The sequence below is a fragment of the Phocoena phocoena genome, chromosome 5, assembly GCF_963924675.1.
Source record: "Phocoena phocoena chromosome 5, mPhoPho1.1, whole genome shotgun sequence".
Taxonomy (NCBI): Eukaryota; Metazoa; Chordata; class Mammalia; order Artiodactyla; family Phocoenidae; genus Phocoena; species Phocoena phocoena.
In genome coordinates this window covers 102,957,367-102,980,928 of record NC_089223.1, presented here as the reverse complement: position 1 = coordinate 102,980,928, position 23,562 = coordinate 102,957,367, and the positions used below count along the sequence as shown (strand labels likewise).

The 23,562-nt window shown below is 48.5% G+C and overlaps 1 protein-coding gene across 1 annotated transcript in view; it reads left to right on the top strand.

Moving 5' to 3' along the window:
* Window positions 1-23,562, top strand: part of EVC2 (EvC ciliary complex subunit 2) — a 142,528-nt gene that overhangs the window by 69,069 nt on the left and 49,897 nt on the right. The window contains exons 9-13 of the mRNA XM_065877684.1: window positions 3,480-3,719; window positions 5,961-6,136; window positions 8,876-9,035; window positions 13,592-14,046; window positions 20,004-20,208. Of these exons, the coding sequence (XP_065733756.1) occupies window positions 3,480-3,719; window positions 5,961-6,136; window positions 8,876-9,035; window positions 13,592-14,046; window positions 20,004-20,208 (1,236 nt within the window). The remainder of the gene's footprint in view (window positions 1-3,479; window positions 3,720-5,960; window positions 6,137-8,875; window positions 9,036-13,591; window positions 14,047-20,003; window positions 20,209-23,562) is intronic.

The window sequence follows — 23,562 nt, the reverse complement described above, 5'->3', positions numbered from 1 at the left end:
CTTGCCTGAGGACACGTGGGTGGACCAAGACACACACCCAGGCAGCTCGCCCCGACCATCAAGCCTCACGGCCACCCTCACGCAACAGTGCATCGTGATCCTGGTGGCCTTCTGCCTTTGCGATGCTTTTGTTGCAAAGACTGCCCGCGGCAGCGCAGTTTTAAGTGTTTGCTCATTATTTACACTGGTTGTTGGGGGCATGGAGAAGGGGTGACACACAGTGTTCTCCTGCTCGCTCTGTGCCGGGCTCAGGGTGGGTGGCACCATCTCTATGGATCCCCCAGGCCACCCTGTCCAGAGAGAAGTCTCCTTATTTGAGCAAATCCACTTCCAAAAATAGCCTAAAGCTGCAAAAGTTAACAGAGCTATTTCCCTTCCAGTCTGTGCAAGTCATTCCATCTTAGAATGACTTCGTCATCTATTCATTTATTGTAGTCATCTTTAAATAAAATGCATGAAAATATTTTGGCCGTATTATTCCTCCAAGAATTAGTTTTTTGTTTTGTTTTTTTAAAAAAAAGCTAAATGAGGAGTATCAGTTTTTTTGAGTAAAGTTTAGGAATTCCAGTAATTAGTATAGCAGTGAAATCTGTTCACGTTTAAACATCTGTATGATCCCGTACAGTCTGTAAAGTGTTTCTGCATGAGAAGCTCTTAAGGGTAGTGGCAAATATAGACTCTGAAGGCAGGTGGCTTAGGTTTAGATCTCACTTTGTTCCTCCAGAAGGTGCACTGTTCAGGCTCCTTGGGTCTCGGTTTCCCCATCCTTAAACTGGGGACGATAATGATGCCTGTCATATAGGACTGTCAATACTTGTTTAGTACTTAGACCGATGCTTGGCAGTGTCAGCCCTGTTCTATCCAGTCTCATTATTTAGTGTAATCTTTAAAGAAGCCCATGACATGAAACAGTCAGGATGTGAAATCTTTCCAGTTCAAGTTGGAGAAACAGAAGCCCAGAGGGGAAGTGTCTTGCCCAGCTTCCTGCAAGCAGCCACTGGCCATTCAGCGTGTGTACTTTGTAGGGGGACCTCTTCCAGATCCACGTGCTTCCCACCTACTTGGAGAAGAGGCAGCAGCAGCGCATCCTGCCCTGAGCTGCCGGAGGCGTCCTAACTCCTTTGAGTGTGTCTTAAAGGAAAAGATGCCTTAAGGGCAAGAACTCTTACACTGGAACCATCTCTGGGGGTTTTATTTCTATAAAACATTTTCACGATTTGCCCAGCTTGCTAAATTGAGTAGAGGGAGTGTCATTTAGTACAGTCATAATTTCCTGACACGATTTCACATTTTTGATGGCCTAGAGTCAGCGCGAAGAGCAGTTGTCAGAACAGCCTGGCACAGGCCTGCGATTCTCGAGCCAGGATTGAAGTTCCCTATCCTGACCCAGGCCTCCCAATCTCTCCATGCAAGTTGCTTTTTTAGGCATTTTAAGCTGAAGGATAAACATGCCTCATTTCTCTGAGAAGTCTATTTTAGTGGAAAGTTCAATAGGGAGCTGGGGCTGAGTGACCATTATTTTAACGTACCTTTAAAAATGCACATTTGTTGCCAATATTTAAAATATAAAATTGTGGATAGGAAATCCAGACTTTCAGCTTCTCTTAAAAAAATGGAAAGATATGGCCACACCAGGTGCATAGCCCTACAGAGCCCCCTTTGGTGGGCTGAGCAGTGGCTGACCCCGTAAGCAGGGCTCGCTCTCTCTACTTTACCCCAGTCCCCAATGCCCCCTAGTACAGTAATTCCCAGGCTACCTCACATGACCTCCCCTGCTTGGCAGGCCTCCGTGGTGTCCCCTGCTTTAGGGTTTAGTCTTCTCATCTGTGCCACAGAAGGATTGAACTAGAGCAGGGGATGAACACGTTTCTGTGGGTCTCTGGACCCCCTTAGGAGGGCAGTATACATGGAAATGGGGGGACTCCCATCAAAAGTTATTTTAAGGAGCATTTCACTATGACACAAACACATCATTTCCTCATGCCTTATTCTTCAGAAATACTATTCTAAGCAAGGACAGATAATTACGTTTTAGGATTTGTAGGCACACACTCAAGCACGTGTGTACGCTTGTGTGTGTGTGTGTGTGTGCGTGCACGTGTGCTGTGTGCTTGCTTTTTGTCCTGGCTTTGAGGAGTTAAATGGATTTCACCCCTGTTTCATTCCTATTAATTAAAATAAATGGAGGTTTGGAGCTTGTCGAATTCCATACTGTCAAAATAGAAGGTCACTTTCATGGATGAATGGACCTACCTGGGCACCAGCTACTCCCCTGGTAGCAGAGCATCCCTGTGATGCCCAGAGCCAGGGGCCCAACACCCTCATTGTGGGTGACTTGCATTCTGTAATTTAGATCAAGTCAGCTGTGAATAACTACTTCTCTCCAGAAGAGAAGACCCCTTCAGCTTTGCCACATAATAATCTGACCATTGGAGTGACAGTCCCATCATATTCAAAGTTTATGTCCACACTCAGAGGGAGGGGATTTCTGTGACGTCTTACACCGGGGGGCCAGGAATCTTGGGGGCTTCTTAGAATTCCGCCTCTGCACGTGGAATGACTAAGACACCCTCCTGCGGCATGAGTCTTTTGAGGTAATGGGAGTGCAGAGGCATCAGGGACTTAGTGAAGGCGTGTCTCCCCCCTGCTGCCCTCCCTCTGGACCACATAAAGTGGAGGCACCCCAGGAGCCACTTCCTACTTCCCCTTTGCCTCCCTTTTAACGCAAATGTTATCAGCTTGGGCCTGATTGCTCGTATCTTTCTCTTCATCGAAGTTAAGGATGAAAGATGATGGAAATAAGCTTGAGAGCCTAACAGCACAGTCCACTGATGTTTCCATTTTGCGGGCTATTTTCAGGCAGTTTGATTTGAAAATTTCCACTCTTGTGAATTTTTTTCTTTGAGATGGTTCTGGAAAACGTTAAGATAACAGGGAGGACAGGTTACAACAGCATTTCCCAGAGTTTAGCAGCTTCCTCATGGCAAATTTGGGATTCAGTGTGTGTGTATGCCTGTGTGTATACATGTGTGTGTTCCATGTGGGTGTGCACATGCGTGCGCTGTATTTGTGTTGCTGTGTGTGCCTGTATCTTTGTGCGTGTATGCGCATTGCTTGTTGCTGTGTGCATTTATATGCACTGTGCATGTGTATGTGTGCACGTGTGTGTTGGTGCATGTCTGTGTGCTGAGCGTATGTGTATGTGCCTTGCACGTGCATGCATGTGTGTGCGTGTATGTGCATTGATATGCACTGTGTATGCTGATGGTGCATGTATGTGTCCTCTGTGTACATGCGTGTGTGCCTGTATGTGCATTTATATGCACCGTGCACGTGGGTTGGTGCGTGCATGTGTGCTGTGCGCGCATGCGTGTGTGTACATGTGCACGTGCGTGCACGCGTGTGCTGGCATGTTGCACAATATGCCTTGCCTGCCTGACCAGTGTGTCACCTCCCACGTGCCCCCCTCTCCTCCACAGTCCGCTATCGAATGCAGCAGCCTCCTGCGGACCCTCCATGGCCTAGAACAGGAGCACCTGAGGAGGTCCCTTGCTCTGCAGCAGGAGGAAGACTTTGCCAAGGCCCACAGGCAGCTGGCCATTTTCCAGAGGAATGAACTGCACGGTATCTTTTTTACCCAGATAAAAAGTGCTATTTTCAAAGGGGAACTGAAGCCAGAGGCAGCGAAAATGCTGCTGCAAGATTACTCTAAAATCCAGGTAATGCCTCAAATGCGGCTCTCTCTGATGGAGGAGTCATTTTCCTGAACTGTTTCAGTAAATTTCTCCTCTTTCTGAGCTAAGTCCTGTCTCTTCTTTTGTGCTGGGTTCCAGTGAACTAACGCTGTCTTCCTTCGACCTCTTGATGCGGCGGCTGAGTTTCCAGTAAGCAGGGCAAACGGGGGCTTGAAGCACAGGCCTTAGACTCAGGCTCACGTGGACTTGCATTCCAGTTCCACTACCCATCAGCTCTGAGAATTTAATCAAATTGCCTAACTTCTCTGAGACTCAGTTGCCTCACCTGTAAAATGGGGGTAATAGAGTCCCCACACTAAAAGGGGCATGATGGAAATTTCATGATCTAATTCATGGAAAGCCAGTGCTTGGCACAATATATGTTTAATATATATAGTGGTTAAAAATGTAAATATATATGTGCATATATGTATGTGCGTGCATGTGTGTGTGGCGATGTATGCCTAGGGTTTATGATCTCTGTCTCGATATTCTTGGGTGAATTTGTGGGTGTTTTTGCATGTAAGCTTGAGTGTGAGTGTCATTAACCCAGACCGAATAAATTCCTAGATGACTGTGAAAGTAGTTTATGAGACTGTCACTATTTTTATGAGGCCTGCCTGAGGCATTTTACCTGTGCCTGTACACACAGTGCATCACTGGTGTGCAGTAATGCACCAGATTTCTGGTCCTGGCACGGGCTTCGTGAGTGAGAGCTGCAACAGATCAGGGCTGTCCCAGGAGGAGACCAGGCGGCCCTCGTGAGCCTTTTGGAAAGAGAGGACCGCTGTCAGAAGGCACTCTTGGCATGAAGAGAGCCAGCCAGCCTCTCCGTTTTGCTCTTGGTTTTTCCCAGTAAAACTTTAGGAGAGTAAATAAAGTCCTGGGTAGGTATTCAGACCCCACAGCATCGCTTAGGGATTAACAGATTTTGCTGTCGTTTTGCCCGCTCCTCGTGGTAAGCTGTGGCTGACTCTCCATGTTGGAAAGAACACGTGTTATTGTTAATAATACTGGGGACAAAAAAGTAACAGCCCTGGTGACAGTCCCAAGGCACAGACAGATTAGTATTTGAGGATCCCGACTCTGAGCTTCCCGACGTCAAGGGCTCAGGTCAGCTGACTCACGTGATCCAGCTCCGCAGAGGATAGAAATGTCACCAGTGTTCCTGCTGTATTGATTCTGCTGCCAGGAGCTCTCAGAGAGAAGCTGGCATTTGGCCACATCCCACCGACCATTCTGCTTTTCACTGTCAGGAGAGTGCAAATCCTCAGGTGTTGGACCTGGAGAGATTATAGCTTTTGTGTGGAAAGAAAAACATCATACATTTCTTATTGAACAAAATGTTGAACTTTCGGGTAACCCACTGCATGGACAGTATTTCCCCAGATGGAAAAAAGACAGCAGAGCCAGTCAGTGGGATAGTACACTGAGGCTGATGTTTTAATTACCGTGGGTTTAATTACTGCTGGTCTAATTATTATGCTACTGGTTGAAGCTGGATTTGGGAGACAGCCTATTATGAAGTTAAAACACAGGCCCTGGAATTAGATGGCTGAGTTCAAATCCCTGCTCAGTCATTCACCAGCTGTGTGATATGGACTCAGTTTCCTCATCTGTGAAATGGGAATAATAGTATCCTGTCCCTAAATTAAGTTACAAAAGATGAGAAATGCTCTGGGCCCAATGCCAGACCCAGCAAAAACACCCAGTATATGCAAGGCTATTATTACTCTCTTGTGCTTGCTTGGGTTCTTATGCATTTTGTACGTTATAGGAACTTCGTGCTATTCTGTGACCAGGCTCATCTCGTGTCCTCCATGAGTGTGGGAGTCCTGGGGTCAGAGCCGGTGGCTAATTTATCCCAGAACTTCAGCACCTGTCCTGGTGCTGTGTTTGGGGAGCGCCACAGGTGTGACTGTGTGCGTGGGTGAAGGATGCCTGAGAGAAATTTATATTCCATTTCTAGGGAAGCAAAATTGTTTTGATAACTCTTTACCATCTGGGTCTCAAATGCACTTTTCAAAGCCCTCATTTCTTATTAGTATGTAATTTTCTTCTAAACCTTTGTTTGGGGCAGGGACATTTAAAGGTGTTAATCCCAGGGCTTCTATTCCCGTGTATTTTCTTCAGAAAGGAAATGTAATATTTTAACTGACTAGAAAGAATTTTCTTTAAATTTTATTTAAGCATATTTTCTTGGTTTTTTTTGTTTTTTTTTAACAGGAGAATGTAGAAGAGTTAATGGACTTTTTCCAGGCTAGTAAGAGATACCATCTCAGTAAAAGATTTGGCCACAGGGAGTATCTGGTCCAGAACATACAGTCATCAGAGACCCGGGTGCAGGGCCTGCTTAGCACTGCTTCTGCTCAGCTGACCCTCCTTATCCAGAAACACGAGAGGTAAAACCCCCAGACCACCCAAAATGATGCAAACAAACAGCCTTGCCCCAACGTTCCTCATCAAAGACCATCTACTTCTGTTCATTCGGCGAATGCACTGGCTGCTCCTGACTTATTTCTTAAGAATTCTCTAGTTGGAAGAATCCTTTGCATTACAGAATTTTTAAAACATACCCAATAGTCGAGACAGCCATACAGTGAGCTGACGTGTGCCCATCCTCAACTTCAGGAGGTACCAGCTTGTGGGCAATCTTGATGTAGCTACACATCCCTGCCCTGAGTTATTTTAAAGCAAATCCCCAACATTTCATCGAGAAATCAATGGTGGAGTCTTTCATGAACTGTGTGACGGGATAGCCCACTTCTCCTTGAGCTCTAGGACACCGTTGGCTCTTGCATTCACCTTTGTTTTTCTTTTTTTGGGGGGGGAGGGAGTTTGTTTTTATTTCTGTATTTTTTTAATTGAAGTATCGTTGACTTCGTTTCAGGTGTACAGCACAGTGATTCAGTTATACATACATATATATATATCTATTCTTTATCAGATTCTTTTCCCTTATAAGTTATTACAAAATATTCAGTAGAGTTCCCTGTGCTATACAGTAGGTCCTTGTTGATTATCTATTTTATATATAGTAGTGTGTATCTGCTAATTCCAAACTCCTAATTTATCCCTCCCTGCCTTTCCCCTTTGGCAGCCGTAAGTTTGTTTTCTACGTCTGTGAGTCTGTTTTGTGAATAAGTTCATTTGTATCATATTTTAGCTTCCACATATAAGTGACATCATATGGTATTTGTCTTTCTCTGTCTGACTTACTTCACTTAGTATGATAATCTCTAGGTCCATCCATGTTGCTGCAAACGGCATTATTTCATTTTTTATGGCTGAGTAATATCCCATTACATATATATATATATATATATATATATATATGCCACATCTTCTTCATTCGTTCATCTGTCAACGGACATTTAGGTTGCCTCCATGTCTTGGCCTTTGGAATGAAGTATAAATACACAGATGCTTATCTTGGACTCTGAGTAATTTTTCTCAGCAGCACTGGGGTACCATGCAGCCAGGTAAATGGTGCTGTTCACTGCAGCCTCTAGCCCTTAGACAGCGTTCCTTCTCAGCTAGTCTATGAGACGCATAATTGTCAACAATGAAATTTATTCTTTGTAGGTTACAAGCTTTAAAATGAGTAGGGCCATGATGATAAGGTTGGCTTTCTTAGGACAAGCCGTGCTTTTATGAATTGGTCCTACTACCTGAGTAATTGTACTAGGACTTGGCAGCTCTCTTGCCCTCTTTATTTATTTTTTATTTTTATTTTTTGCGGTACGCGGGCCTCTCACTGTTGTGGCCTCTCCCGTTGTGGAGCACAGGCTCCGGACGCACAGGCTCAGCGTCCGTGGCTCACGGGCCCAGCCGCTCCGCGGCATGTGGGACCCTCCCGGACCGGGGCACGAACCCGTTTCCCCTGCATCGGCAGGCGGACTCTCAACCACTGCGCCACCAGGGAAGCCCTCTCTTGTCCTCTTTAATGAGGATTCAGTAAGGTGCAAGTTATGTGAACACTTCCCACCCAAAGATGCTAATGAATTTGTCACTGCAGTTAACTTGACATTCCTGATTCATTTTCACTCGAGTGAAAGAAACAGCTCCTTGCCTTGAAGCTCCTTGCCTTGAAGCACCCAACAGCTGGGTATACCGTGGGGAGCAGTTACCAGGGAAGTGTTCTGTACCTCTGATTTTTAAATCCTATTTTAATAGGTTGGCACAGACTTACATTTCTGAAATGCATATCTACCATTCACTCAGTCACCTATTCATTCCTTCAGGAAGCTTCCATGGTGAATCTACTGTATGCCAAGCAGGGGGCCCAGCCCAAGGATGCAGAAAGACTGGGAATGGTAGTGGTGATCGTGGTAGCAACAGAAAAACAGAACCAGTAAGATATGTATGAGGAATTGTGTCGTGTGACTGTGGAGGCTGAGAAGACCCAAAATCTGCCCTCTGCAGGCTGGAGGCCCGGGAAAGCCAGTGGTGTAATTCAGTCCAGAGGCCTGAGAACCAGGGGAATCCCAGCCCTAGAGCAGGAGAAGATGAGATGAAATGTCCCAGCTCAACAGTGAGGCAGGAAAAAAAAAGTGAATTCCTTACTCCTCCACCTTTTATTCTGTTCAGGCCCTCAGTGGACTGGGTGCCCACCCACATTGGGGAGGGTCATCTGCTTTACTGAGCCCACCCATTCAAATGTTAGTCTCACCTGGAAACCCCTGCACAGACACACTCAGAAGTGATCTTTAATCTGGGCACCCTGGCCAGTCAAGTTGATAAACAGAATTAACCCTCACAGCGAGTTTTCCCTGCATTTTACCTCTTGGACTTTACTTGTGCCATTCCTGTCACTAGGACTTCCCAATCTACCATCTCCTCTTGGAAGATTCTCTCTGTTCCACAGTGGTCCCCATGAATGTTGCTGTCTCCAAGAACTCTTGCCCAATTGCAATTTCACTCGGGATGCGAGCTTTCTCTGCACATCTCTGAAAAAGCTGACCTTACCCTTCCTGCATTTTTGTAACGTCTTAGCTGCCTGTTCTCCTGCTCCTTCTGCTGGTAGAGATTTCTCTGATTCAAACTGAACTAATATGGAGATAAACGTTCAGCCACAGCACAGCCAAGCTGCAGGTGAGTTTGGAGAGTGTGTTAACTAACTCTGCCTCTTTTTCATCTAGAGCAGGCTACTTGGATGAAGATCAGATGCGGGTGCTCTTGGAGCGGGCTCAGACAGAAGTCTTTTCTATAAAACAGAAGTTGGACAATGACTTAAAGCAGGAAAAGAAAAAACTCCACCAAAAATTAATAATTAAGAGAAGACGAGAGATGCTGCAAAAGGTATATAAGGAATTATCCTCTTGATTCTTTACATAATCATTGTGAACACCCACCAAGTGCCGGGTTCCATGCCAGGCACTGCCATCAGAGGGCTAGGATCCAAAGGGCAACTGGGCAGGCATCCTGATGTGCCATCTACAGTTGATTGGTAGTGACTGTTTGGAATGCTGTGTCAAGATTTCTACAGGTCCTAGCAAAGCTGAGGGTTGCAGTAAGTTAGTAATGTCTGCCAGGGCAAGAGAATAGGAGTGCTGGTTCCAGTGAATAATGACTGATGGGTGCTACAACATTTATGGAGTGTTTAATTGGTACTGTGCTAAGTGTATTATGTATTTTATTTAATCCTTACATTAACCCTATGAGGTAGATGCTACTGTTTTCTGTTTTTTTTTTTTCTTTTTGTGGTACGCGGGCCTCTCACTGTTGTGGCCTCTCCCGTTGCGGAGCACAGGCTCCGGACCTCAGCGGCCATGGCTCACGGGCCTAGCCGCTCCGTGGCATGTGGGATCTTCCCGGACCGGGGCAAGAACCTGCATCGGCAGGCGGACTCTCAACCACTGCACCAGCAGGGAAGCCCTGTTTTCTCTTTTTTTAATGAAGACTTTGAGGCTGAGAGGGCTTAAGTGTTGTGGTCTATTTGGGCTGCTATAACAAAGTACCAGGCTGGGTGGCTTATAAAGAACCGCAATTTATATCTCACAGTTCTGGAGGCTGGAAGTCCAAGATCAGGGTGCCAGCAAGGTCAGATTCTGGTGAAGGCCCTCTTCTGGTTGCAGACAGCTGACTTCTTGCTGGTAGAATAAGTCAGAAGGGTGGAAAGGTGGAGGGAGCTTGGTGGGTGAGTGTGGGGCCTCTTTTATAAGGGCACTAATCCCATTCAGGGGGCTCCACCCTCATGACCTAAGCACCTCCCCAAGGCCCCCTCTCCTAACACCACCATGTCCCATGTTAGGTTTCAACATAGGATGTTGGGGGAAGACAAGCATTCAGATCACAGTATTAAGTAATGAGGTCAAGGTCACATGTTTAGTGAGTGGCAGATGTGGAACTGAGCCCAGGCCTGTCTGACTTAGAGCCTCAGCCTTGTCCTTGACACTGACCCACTCAGCTGTTTGTGAACCTCGAGAAGTGAGAGACCAACCGGCAACCACAGAAAGACATCATGTGCTCCCTACATGCTCTGGTAGCACAGAGAGGAAGTCACCGTCTCCTGGGGAACCCGAGTTCTGGGGGACAAATGAGCATCTGATGCGAGCAAGGCAGGAAGGACACTGCAGGGGATGGGGAGGCGTCTTGTTCAAAGGTGAAGCACTCAGGCGAGGGTGCCCCGCTGTGCTTGGAGCTCCGAGAACATGAGAGCTGGGAGGGCAGAGGGCGGGGGCTGGAGGAGGCACGCCCGGGAAGCAACACCTCATCAATGAGGGCAGTGTGCCGGGCTGGCAGCTGACCTTCATTCAAGGGCAGTGGGGAGCATTGAAGGGTTTTCAGGAGGAGAAGTGATGCCCAAAACTCGGCCTCTGTGCACCAGTGCTGAATCAAATCTTGGAGACAGAGTTTTGGGTGAAGTAGAAAAGAATAGCTTTATTGCTTTGTCAGGCAAAGAAGGACGCAGTGGGCTCGTGCCCTGAAAAACTGTGTCCCAACCCGGGAGGATTTGGTGATGAGTTTTGTAGCAGTGGTTCAAGGGTGGAGGTGCCACTAAGGATCAGGGTGTGTGCAGTGCCGCAGTTCCTTAATCTGGCCTCAGGTGGTCTCCTGATGAGCAGGTCATTACCTTCTCTGGAATGAAGAATGCTAATATCTTCCATTTGTTGGGGGTTTTAGTTCTGTAAAAGAGCTCAAAGATACTGTTATGTGTATCCCTTGAGGCGGAACCAGGACCCTGCCCCAAGGCTGCACTATTGTTTCTTGGCTGCCCCTCCCTTGTCTCTGCCTCCCCTCCCTTCCCTGATTAGCAGCTGTTCAAAAGGCTCCCATGCCCAGGAGCCCCACAGGTCCTGCTCAGTTTCAGAAGGAAGATCAGATTTGGGATTTAGGAAGCTCATGTGAGCAGCCTGCGGATAGAGTTGGAGGAGCCCCAGGCTGTAGACCTTGAGCAGGTCTACAATGGGACCAATGGGAGGCTGTAGACCTTGACCAGGTCAAAACGGATGAGAGCATGTCCTGAGCACGGGAACAAGGACAGATTCAGAGGAGATACTAGATACATGGGATAACACAGGGGGTGGTCTGGTGCCATTCGGGAGGGAAAGGGAAACAATAACTTAATTTGGTTGATTAAAAACTCTGCTTTTATTGTCAAGTGTTGGGCCCGGCATTCTCACCTGGACCATTGAACTCCACCCCATCTTTAGCATCACCTCATCCATCTCCACTGGCTCAAGGATCAAAGCAATGAGGCCCAAGAACACACTTCTCTGATGGTCTGGCCGGGCTCCAGGCTAGGGTCTGGAAGGATGGAAGAACTGCAGATATTTTAGCAGTTTCCCATGAGTCCTGTTCCTTACGGCTGCTTTTGATAAATCTTGTGAGTGGTACAGAGTGAGAACATAGCTCCACAAAGGCAAAGGTTTGTGTCATATCCTCAGCTCTGAGGACACATTGTAGGTGCTCAGCCAGTATTGTAGAAGGAAGGAATTGACACTCTCTGGTCACCCGGACCCATGAACAAGACATATTTGCACAAAATAGAACCCAGACTGTCCACAGGTGCACTGTTGTTAATAACACCGTGATGTACATCTCTATGCATGTCAGCTTCCCAGCACAGGGTCTTTATGCCTACTGCTCTTTCTCCCAGGAGTATCCTTTCCCCCAACTTAACCCAACTGAGATATGACCTTTTTTTAAAGAAGAAGATGTTGGGGGTAGGAGTTTATTAATCAATTTATTTATTTTTGCTGTGTTGGGTCTTCGTTTCTGTGCGAGGGCTTTCTCTAGTTGTGGCAAGCCGGGGCCACTCTTCATCACGGTGCGCGGGCCTCTCACTATTGCGGCCTCTCTTGTTGCGGAGCACAGGCTCCAGACATGCAGCCTCAGTAGTTGTGGCCCACGGGCCCAGTCGCTCCGCGGCATGTGGGATCCTCCCAGACCAGGGCTCGAACCCATGTCCCCTGCATTAGCAGGCAGACTCCCAACCACTGCGCCACCAGGGAAGCCCAGGTCTCCTTCTTTATTTTTTTAACTTTTAAAAATTAGTAGTAGCATATTATTACTATAATTACTCTTGGTGGTGATTAGCCTTTGTTGTTTTCTTTTTCCATTATGTTTTACTACAGGATATTGAATATAGTTCCCCGTGCTATACAATAGGACCTTGTTGTTTATCCATTTGGGTCTCCTTCTTTAAAAGGCCTTCTGTGACCTCCTCATTTAAATTGTCTCTCATGGATCTCAGGGGGGTTTTCTCTTAGGATATCTCAATTTTCAGTTCCTATGTGCCTGGGACTTGGTAATAATAATAGCAGACATTCATTGATGCCAATTCTGCACCAGGCCCTCCTCTAAGAGTTACACATGTCTTCAGCAACTCATTGCATCCTCACACCTACTCTGTGAAGTAGATCCTATTATTATCCCCATTTTACAGATTAGGCAGTAGAGGCCCAGACAGGGCCAGACACTGGTTTGGGGTGGCTCAGCTTGTAAGTGGAGAAGCCAGGTTAGGAGCCCAGGTGGTCTGCCTCTTGGGTTTTACCTACTCAATAGATACGTGTTCAATAAATGTTGAACAAATGAAGTTTTCACTACATTTTGGGTTATTTTCTAAAGAATAATTTTGTTTTTTGGGGAGGGGGGAACAACGATCAACTTTATTGATTCATTTAAAAACGATGCAACCTCAAACAAAGGAGGTACTGCTAAAAGCTCAGTTGGGTGAGGCAGATTAAGCCTTTTGCTTAAATCCTCTCCATAAATCTTTGAATTATGCCACCCCTTGCCTCTGGAATACTGTGATTAACATAGACAGAGGCAGATTTTGTCTAGTTCAGAAGAAGAGAGCAAGATAGAGAGAATAGAGAGGATATTATATCTGAGTGAAGGAAGAGAAAAAAAGATGTCCTGGATCCTTCTTTGAAACAAATGAGTAAAAAGGTGGTCACATTTTACTAAAGATCAACCAGGTTACGCATTCTTCTCCTTTGGGGAGGATGTGTTAAGAAGATAAAAACCTTAATAGAAATTTCCTCTCTTGTCGTCTAAGGCTTGACTATGGGGAGAAATCAAGAGTCCTTCCAGTTCTGAACACGCTCTTGCAGTATTTCTGTCCTATTAGCCTACTTGCATAAAAATCTTAGTTGGCTTTAGAAGAACAAAGCATTTATTCAAAGTTTCCATTTCGCGGTTCAATTCTCCTCTGCTGCTACTTTGGCAATCTCCACTGGTCTTTAAATTATGTTACTTTTTTTGTTTTCAAGAACAATTTGCTGAATGTGAGGTGATTGGGGAAAGAGATGTTGACATTCGGTGCTTCCTGCAACCAGAGTGTTTTCCCCCAAGAGCTGTACAACCGAGTCCCGCCCCCTGTTAATTGTCTGTTCTGGAACTCCTGCCAGCACAAGGAGCAGCGGAGGGAGCGGCTGTCCATCGCTGAAGCCTTCGGGGCGGCTGAGGATGCTCGCCAGTACATGGGCCAGTGGCGGAGCCTGGTGGCCGAGCACAGCGCCACCCTGGAGGAGCTGCAGGAGCGCCTGGACCAGGCTGCCCTGGACGAGCTCAGGGCCCTGACCCTCTCACTGTCCGAGAAAGCCACAGAGCAGCTGCGGCGGCTGCAGAACTCGGTGATGACCCAGGAGCTGCTCAAGCGCGGGGTCCCCTGGCTCTTCCTGCAGCAGATCCTGGAGGAGCACAGCAGGGACCTGGCCGCCCGGGCCGAGCGGCTCGAGGGTGAGGAGAGGGACAGAGGCCAGGAGGGCATTCAGAGCGTGAGGCAGAGGCTGAAGGACGATGCTCTGGAGGCCTCCACGGAGGAGCAGGCGGAGCTGAGACACTGGGAGCACTTGATCTTCACGTGAGTTTTAATCCCTGTGTGTTTTCATCGCCTCCTCTCCTCCCACTGGTGGGGGAGGGATTCCACCGCCTGGTTACGGGGATGGCCAGACACGTGCCATCTGACGCTGGACAGCAGTGTATTAGTTACTTATACCCACAGCCCAGGGAAGACGGGCAGTGCATGTCCCCCCAGGGCCACTCAAGGGTTGCAGAGCAAACAACCAGGGCTCATGGGAGGCAGGCTTTGTATTTGGGTTGGCCAACAAGTTCGGGTTTTTCATGTGAGCGGGGAAACAAACAAATTTTTTGGCCAACGCAAAAGCAACAGGAGGGTGAGGTGCCCCCTGGTTCCCGTGGGAGGATGTGATGGGCTTGTTTGGACAACTACAGGCTGGCAGGGAACTGAAACCCAATGCTCATGAGTAAGCAGGAATTGCACCTGGTCCCCTTGATGAGAAGTGTTGTGTGAAGAGGGGAGCTTGTCCACAGGAGCAGGATGGGGAGGGGAACTTATAGTTAAGCCACAGGAGGCCCTCCCTGTGTCAGCAGATGTCAGGGAGCACATGGTAGTGGGCCTTCATTCCAGGCCTTACGGCCCGCTGCACCATCTCTTTATGGGGCCCGTTCATTCATTGAATTCAAGAACCATGGAATGACATCCACTTCTGACTAGGATGCTGTAAGCCATTGCCCGCCAGCAATCCTGGTGTAATAATTATAAAATAATGGATAATTTGCACCACTAATGTTTTTAAAGCCACTGGAGAGCTATGGAAGCAATGAGGACAAGTTAAAATCAAATTCCAGAGGGGCCACTGTTGATAGTCCTTCACTCCCCTGCAGCATTCGCCGGCTCTTTGTGCAGACTGAGATTTGACGTGGCCCAAAAGGGGCCATCAGCTGTGTGATAGACACCAGCAAAGCTTTGGCAACTGTTTAGGGCTGGCACGTCAGATTGGAAACTGGAGGAGCCTCGAACATGGCCCACATGGGGCTACAGAGAGGAATGAAATGTGGGCAGTGTAGACCAAAAACCTGGGTTTAAATCCCAGCACTGCCACCAGCTGTCTGAGTGTAGGCAAGTTACTTAACTTCTCTGAGCCTCATCTTTCTTGCCTGTAGAATGGGATGACAATGATAAATTATTTACGGTGCTTTCAGTAGCACATGATACCATTGGGTTGTTAGAAGGTGAAGAAAGCATTTTATAAGAAGTCGGGGGGTAATTTTCTAGTTTTGATTCCATGACCCAATGATACTATCAAGATCCAGCCCTCAACATCCTTCTGCTCCACTACACTCAGTGTGCTGCTTTGGTCTTTGGGCTCAGCCCCACATGGTTTCAGGATGGCTGCTGCAGCTCCAGGTGTCACATACATCATCTCTCTTTTTTTTTTTTTTTGCGGTACGCGGGCCTCTCATTGTTGGGGCCTCTCCCGTTGCGGAGCATAGGCTCCAGACGTGCAGGCTCAGTGGCCATGGCTCACGGGCCCAGCGGCTCCGCGGCATGTGGGATCTTCCCGGACCGGGTCACGAACCCGTGTCCCCTGCATCGGCGGGCGGACTCTCAACCACTGCGCCACCAGGGAAGCCCCGTCATCTCTTTTTAACATGTGAGGCACTGATTCTTCCGATTCCACTGGGCAGGACTACATCACCAGCCCATGCCTAAACCATTCACCGGCAAGGAGTGAAATGGCCATGACTGTCTTAGACCAGAGGGCAGCAGACTTTTTCTATAAATTGCCAGGTAGTAAATATTTGAGTCTCTGAGGGCTACATGGTTTCTGTTGCAACTATTCAGCTCTGCCCCAGTAGCGTGAAAGCGGCTACAGACAATCCGTAAGTGAACGTAACTGTGTTCCAGTAGAACCAGGCCACAGCAGTGAGAGGCCCTGTTTTTGTTATTGACAAAAACAGGCAGTGGGCTACATTTGGTCTGCAGGCCGTAGTTTGCCAATTCCTGCCTCAGATCACCTGGGATTCCCTCTCTGGGCCTGTGAGGGGTGTTCCTATCCCCAGCATGGTTGGAGAGTAACCCATCTAAACAAAAGCTGAGCTGATAAGAGGCAAGGAAGTGCCGTCAACCACATCTGGCAAAGTGCCAACTCCACATCATTGATGAGGGATTACATGAGCAAGTATATGTCAGTCTTTTTTTTTTTTTTGCGGTACGCGGGCCTCTCACTGCTGTGGCCTCTCCCGTTGTGGAGCACAGGCTCCGGACGCACAGCCTCAGCGTCCGTGGCTCACGGGCCCAGCCGCTCCGCGGCATGTGGGATCTTCCCGGACCGGGGCACGAACCCGTGTCCCCTGCATCGGCAGGCGGACTCTCAACCACTGCGCCACCAGGGAAGCCCTATGTCAGTCTTTTAACACAACCCTTGGTCTGCAATAAGTGGATGAAAAGAGGTAGCTGCTATCATCACCACCATCATTCCTGTGCTGGAAGAACTCAGATTATCAGGAGGAAGACAGACACATAAATAGATGATTGTGATACACAAAGCAGGAGTAATTAACCAGGTAAACATATGGAGGATTAAGATCCTTACCAAGCTCTGAAGAAGGTACATGTTGGGCGCCGGCCACTGACCTGGTACTGGGAGCCAGAGACAAGGCGACACTGCCCACTGTTGCCTTGCTGAGGCGGGGCAAGACTAGGTGGTGGAACAGCTGGGTGGGTCCTTGTCCGGGTGTGAAGAGGGGAGACCAGTCTCACTGCATGAAAGACAGAATCAAAACCCCCAGCAACAGCAGCGCAGTGAAGATAAACAGTAACCGCCATCTTCCCAGTCTGTTTATTTAGAGTAGTGTAGACTGTTTACACATAAGGGCGTAACTGTGCCCGTTTGGCTATAACATAGCGCTCTTTTCCTTTTAACCAACGGACCCACCCATCAATATTCCTTAAAGGAACCAACCAACCCAGAAAACACTATTGAAGCAAATAAACAAAACCAAAGCCCTTTGACTATTCTTTCCTCGGTATGGCCACTCCACAGTTCAGTTTGGATCTTAGCCACAATTTCAATTCTGAATTGAATTGAAGCCCTTTTGATTAGAAAAGGTTGCATCGACATAGGATTGTGGAGGGGGTGTTGGGGGTGGGCGTTGGGGGAGGGTAGGGGAAGGAGTCCTTCTCAGTCTGTCTGCTCGGTCCATCTGTCCCCCTCCTCTACTGATCCTGCATGCTGCTCGCTGGACGTCGGTGGTCCTCCCCATCTGCACCGAGGCCTGAGCTCTCCTTGAACCCTTTCAGGGATACCAAATAGCAGAGCATCGTTCTGCAGTGCCCATCCTTCCTTGGTGGCGGTGACTTCCCATGGAACAAGGTCTTCCTGGCCTCAAGGATGCAGTGCCTCCTCCTTAAGTGTTCATTCCCAGGGACTGACCTTGCTGCCGGGGAGGAGAGGTCCCAGGTGTTTGCAGAGGGTGAGATTGTCTTGGTTTAGATGAAGTGACCTCTCCCCTCCTTCTCATCTCTCTTTCTTTATGGTTCTGTCCTTGTTTAGTTCGCAATCTTTGTTCGTTTTTGTTTTCTTGAACAAACAAGATGCTGTCTTCTCCAAGCCCATACAAATCAGATCCTTAAATGCCACTTCTTATTCCCACGAATTGTTCTCAGCAGTAATTATTCAGCTCAATCTACATTCGACCAAAGTCTCTTTGCTCCATCCAGCCTGCTTTGGGCTCTTCAAAGTGTGTGGATTGGACGTGACATTCCCATTATTGGATGGTCATCTTCTTTGATTCATGTGGTTCCATTTTGCGGGGAGTATTATTAAAGCGGCCGCCGATTGAGTCGTTCAACAGGAAAAGAGAGCTCTCACTTTGGTATCAGAAAACTCTATGATTTTCCTAAGGGTTAAAGGGGGTCAACTAACAATACACACAATCTGAGTCTGCTTATATACTTTGCTTATTTAAGACCCTAAAAGGTTGTAGCCTTTATTTCTGAGGCATTAAGTAGAAATGGCTTTGCACAATAGTTTTGAAACATATTTTTATAAGCTTCTCAATTTCAAGCCAGAGAGAGTTGCTGTAAACCTGGTCCTATAAAATAAGAATTAATGAGGATGCATATTTTGCCAGGGAAAGTGTCTTTGAGACCTTTTTGCTAAACTCCTGCCTGGATTTTAAATTCCTTCAGGGCAAAGACCCTATCTCCTATATTTCTGTATTATCTTGGTGCCTACCTAGTGGAGGATTAAAGCCAGACCACCCTGGGCCAATCTGGTTTGAAGATGGGCAAGAATAAAAACTCAGATTCATTTCAGAGTTGCTTTCACCTTGGAGTCCACGTAAGCAGCAAACACGTGGGGCAAAGATTCTCCACGAGGGAAGGTACAAAGGAACAGCTGCAGTTTCCTAAAGTGTTTCAGAAAAATTGGTGAGTCCCAGGGAACCCAAGACATGGGCTTGGGGCCTTTAGACCGCTTCTGTCTGGGGACCCAAGTCAGCCCTTTCGGTCTTATTCTGCTTCCACGAGAGAACTTTCTAGGTGAGCTGAAGTCCCACAGGCCCACATGAAGATTTTTTGAGCGATCAATGAACAGACACACATTGCCCAAAGCAGGACAGAAGAGATGGCCTCCCTCCAGATGCTGTCTCCTGGGTCAGGGAGGACATTCTGTCCAGAAGTCCCAGCCGACCTCCTCTTCCATCTCGTTGGCCAGACTGGATCCCCAGAGGTGGGAAAGAGAGCCTGTGGCCGTTCTCCCCTGTAGAGTGGCTGTAGGCCTTGCCTGGGAGGAAGAGGGAGACATTCCTTAATTTCCTCATTTGTGGGCTTCCCTGGTGGCGCAGTGGTTGAGAGTCCGCCTGCCGATGCAGGGGACACGGGTTCGTGCCCCGGTCCGGGAAGGTCCCACATGCCGCGGAGCGGCTAGGCCCATGAGCCATGGCCGCTGAGCCTGCGCGTCCGGAGCCTGTGCTCCGCAACGGGAGAGGCCACAACAGTGAGAGGCCCACGTACCGCAAAAAAAATTTCCTCATTTGTAAATTGAGGATTGAGTTGCCAAAGGATCAGTGAGGATGCAGGTAAATGTTTCCTGGGGCTGGCATAATAAAGCACCACAGACCAGGGGCTTTAAAACAACAAAAATGTATTGCCTCCCAGTTCTGGAGGCTAGAAGTCCAAATCCAGGTGTCGGCAGGGTCATGCTCTGTCTGAAGGTTCCAGGGGAGAATCTGATCCCCGCCTTTCTCTTAGCTTCTGCTGTTGCTACAATCCTCAGCACTCGTTGGCTCGTAGACCCATCATCACATGGCCTTCTTGTGTGTGTGTCTTCTCTTCTTTGAAGAACACCAGTCATATTGGATTAAGGGTCCACCCTATTGCAACATGACCCCATCTTAACTTACTTCTAAACTGCCTCTGCAAAGACCCTATTTCCAAATATGATCACATTCAGAGGTACCAGGGGTTAGGACTTGAACATATCTTTTGGGAGGACACAGTCAGCCCCTAACGGTAAATCACTCTGCGTGGTTTCCAGCACAGAATAGGTTTTCCCTAAATGAGAGCTGTCACTCATCATGCTAGAAAGACCCAGCACAAGGCCCCACTTCCCCATGACCTGCCGAGTTGGGCATCTCTCCTCCGGGCTGCTGGTCCCTACGTACAGTCTGCTGCTGGCCAGGCTCGGTGGACAGTTCTTTGTCTTCATGTCTGTTCTAAACGGAGACAGGTTCTCTTCAAGGTCGTGAGCGCCGGGACGCCTGTTGCCTGCTCACAGGCTTGTCTCATTCAACTCTGAATTCCTAGTCCCAATATGATGTTGTGTCCATCATGACACACATTAGATGCTCAAGAAATCCTTGTGGAATGAATGCCCGATTAAGGAGATGGCGTTTTTTTTCCAGACGTGGATTTGACTAGTGGAGTTTGAGCTTTGAATTTACACTTTCCCCCCAGCACAACCCACACTGTCTTCTCTCCACTAAAACATATCACTGTTCTTGCTTTTCCAGAAAGCTCTGGTCCTCTGCCTTCTCCCTGTCCGAAGAGGAGCTGCTCGGGATGAGGCAGGAAGTTCACGGCTGCTTCGCTCAGATGGACAGGAGCTTGGCCCTTCCCAAAATCCGGGCCCGAGTCCTACTGCAGCAATTTCAAACCGCATGGCGAGAAGCAGAGTTCCTGAAATTGGACCAGGCGCTGGCCGCCCCTGAGCTGCAGGTAGGATGGGCATCTCGGGGCCTCGTGGGTGCAGAAGTGGGGCCTCCTCCGGCGGTTGATACTGTAGGATCTCGCTCCGCCACCCACCCTCAGCTCATCTCCCACCCTCTCCTCTCGGGCCCTGTTGGCATCAGCTGTTCCTGGAAGCACCTTAAGTTCTGTAGTGGACACACTGGTACCTGGACTTGGGTCTCTGCCACTCACGGCTCACAGCTGCGCCGCTCTCCTGAGCGTTCCCCTCAGCGATGGGAGCCACCTACCCTGAAAGGTGACTCTTCCTCCTGCCCCCTCCCTTGGCCACATCCAGTGACCCACTCAGAGTACTTCTGTAAGTGGCACAAGGAGGATGCTCAGCTCAGGTGGAAAAGGGCATCTCTCACCCTGGGCCTCGGAGGGTGATGATTGACAGATGCCTGTGGTGAGCACGTGTTATGGGCCACAGACGAGGCAACTCTTGGGTGCAGGGTTTACTCTGGAGCCCCTTATGGACCAGTCAAGGCCAGACGCTACCTGAGACCTCCACCATGCGTGGCCCTTTCCCCCTCCTGTCCTGGTTCCCTCACCCCCTACGCCTTGCTCAGAGGTTCTCTCTCCGGAAACTGCGTGCACCCCAGTCCCTGCCTCTGGCTCTGCCTCTGGGGAATCCCACCTGAGACAAGGCCTTCGGACTTGCTGTTTCCTCTGCCAAGAACATCACAGGGCCAGCTCTTTACAGTCTCTTCAGATCTCAGTTCAAATATGTTACCTGCACAGTGGTCTTCCCTGAGCACGATCCAAGATTACCACTTTCCCAGGCATCCTTTATCACATGCTGCGTTCCCGCGTCTTCAGAGAGTCGATTGCTATCTGCAATGCCCTTCCCAGGCATCCTTTATCACATGCTGCATTCCCGCGTCTTCAGAGAGTCGATTGCCATCTGCCATGTCCTGGTTTCTCTACGTACCCGCGGTCTGTGCTCCCACTGACAGCAAGCTCCCTGTTTGTAGTACCCGTTCACCACTCCATCCCAGCACCTAGGAGGTGCCTGGTGCGTAGTAGGTACGCAATAAATTTTATTGACTGAACCAACCAACCACCGGATGTGGGCGGAATGCGGGGACTTCCCTTGAGTTGATATTATGTTGAGATTGAAAACATTTCGAATCACTTACACTTCCAGTAGCTCATCTGTGGTTCACATCAGGGCCAGGAGGTAGATATTTTGCCCCCGTTCTACAGATGAAAGCACCAACCAGCAGAGGAAAAGTGACTGACCGACGTAGGAGGAAGTAGACGACTCGCTTGGAGCTGGTGCTTTCTGACTTTAAACCTACTGCTTCTCCTCGAGGAGAAAACACAATTCAGGCACATCCTTGGTACTCTCTGCCCAGCTATAAGTTCTACCGTGATCTCAAGACCCCCTGTGGTCTGACCCCTGATCAGTCACGTCCTGGTAAACTGACTCTCATTGGGGGTTCCGAGTTCCTGATTTGTAGCATTTGCCTATTTCCCTGGTATAAATACTCCTTCCAAGGCCAATTTCAGGCTACCGACTTGACATCACTGTGCGTGGGGCTGGGAGGGAGGCACACGATCTGCCCCACCCCTGCCCCACTCTGGCTTCCCCCGCTTCCAGTGCCAGTCCTTGCTCTGGGCTTCAGGGTCTTACCCACCAGCCTAGCTCTGTTCCTAAGAGGGGTTGACCCCCAATTTCCTCTTTTTGGTATTATCACCATTAGATCAGGAGATAAAAACTATAGTTCACTCATGGGATGAGCTGAGCCCAGCCCGAGTTTTTAAAGACATTGGGTGCAGGAGTCAGGAAGCTCACCATCTAGTTCTTAGGGCTCCCATGATGTGGCTGAGGCCACCGATTCTGTTCTGGCCTCAGTCTCCTCCTCTGTCAAATGGGGGTCTCTGAACTCAGTGAATTGCTGTGTACGTGCTTGCTTCCTCTGAGTGCGCTGGGGCAGGCCCTGAGGACATGGGGGTCTTCTCTTGCATTATCACCACGGCCATAGGCGCCGGGTCAGAGTCTGGTGGGCAGGCCTGAGTCCAGCTCTAGAGCAGGCTCTGGTAGATCATGACAGTGAAAGAGTGGAGGAAGGGTGGGTATGTGAGCCGGGAAGGGAGGAGGACTGGCCCTCGTGGGGAGTGGCCACCAGCCACGTACTGCACCAAGCATCTTAGATGTGGTGTGTGCTGTGTTGGTCATGCTACATCATGCCGTACTGCATGGCGTTTTGTTTTGCTATGTTATGTCATGTCCTATTGTTATATTCTCATTTATGCTACATTCTGTTACAGCATGTTGTTATGTTCTATCCTGTTGTGTTACAGAATGCTGTATTGTTATATTTTTCTGTTTATTATGTTAGATTATGTTATATTTATGTTCCATTGTGTTATGTTCTTGCAGTAATCCTATGAGGTAGGTATTATTAGCTCCATTTTACAGGTCTGGAAACTGAGGCTCAGAGAGTGTAGCATCTGCTACACTCATTCATTCATTCGCTGAATATCAATTTACTGAGCACCCACAACCTCTTCTCTTTTTTAATTATTTATTTCTTTTCTTTCTCTTTTTTTTTCTCTGGCTTTGTTGGGTCTTCGTTATGGAAGCACGGGCTTCTCTGTGGCGTGCGGGCTCCAGGCAGGCTCCAGAGTGCATATGTGGGCTCTGTAGTTTTTGCAGTACATGGACTCTCTCATTGAGGCGTGCGAGCTCAGTAGTTGTGTTACGCAGGCTTCGTTGCCCCGCCACATGTGGGATCTTACTTCCCTGACCAGGGATCGAGTCTGGGTCCCCTGTGTTGGAAGGCAGATTCTTTACCACTGGACCACCAGGGAAGTCCCACACAACCTCTTCTTCGACTCCTCTCACCCTTGCTCTGGGCTTCAGGTCTTCGGGGTCTGGAACCTTCTATTCCCACATTTTCACACTCCTGACACCTTGTCATGCAGGGCTCAGCTGCAATGTCACTTCTTTACATTTGTGAGAAGCTGGTATGTGTGTGTAGGTTGTGCAGACTGTTATTCTAGGAGGATGGTATGTGTTAAAGCCCACGCATAATGCCTCCTTGAATGCATGCATACGGATGTCCTCAGCAGCTGTTCACCTCTGCAGACGTGTCCCCATCTGCCTAATGTAAGATAATACCCAGAGAATATCCGTCTCCTTGTCTTCATGGCACTCACCAACCCTCTGAGAGTGTCTTGGTCGGTTATTTGTTTTCATGTTTACTGATTTTTTCCTCTTGTTTTGTAAGCTTCCCAAGGACAAGGGCCTCTTCCGTCCTGTGCCTGCTCACAGAGGCTGACGGGTTGAGGTCCCCCACTGGAGAGGAGGTGGATACAGGTGGGGCCACTATCTGT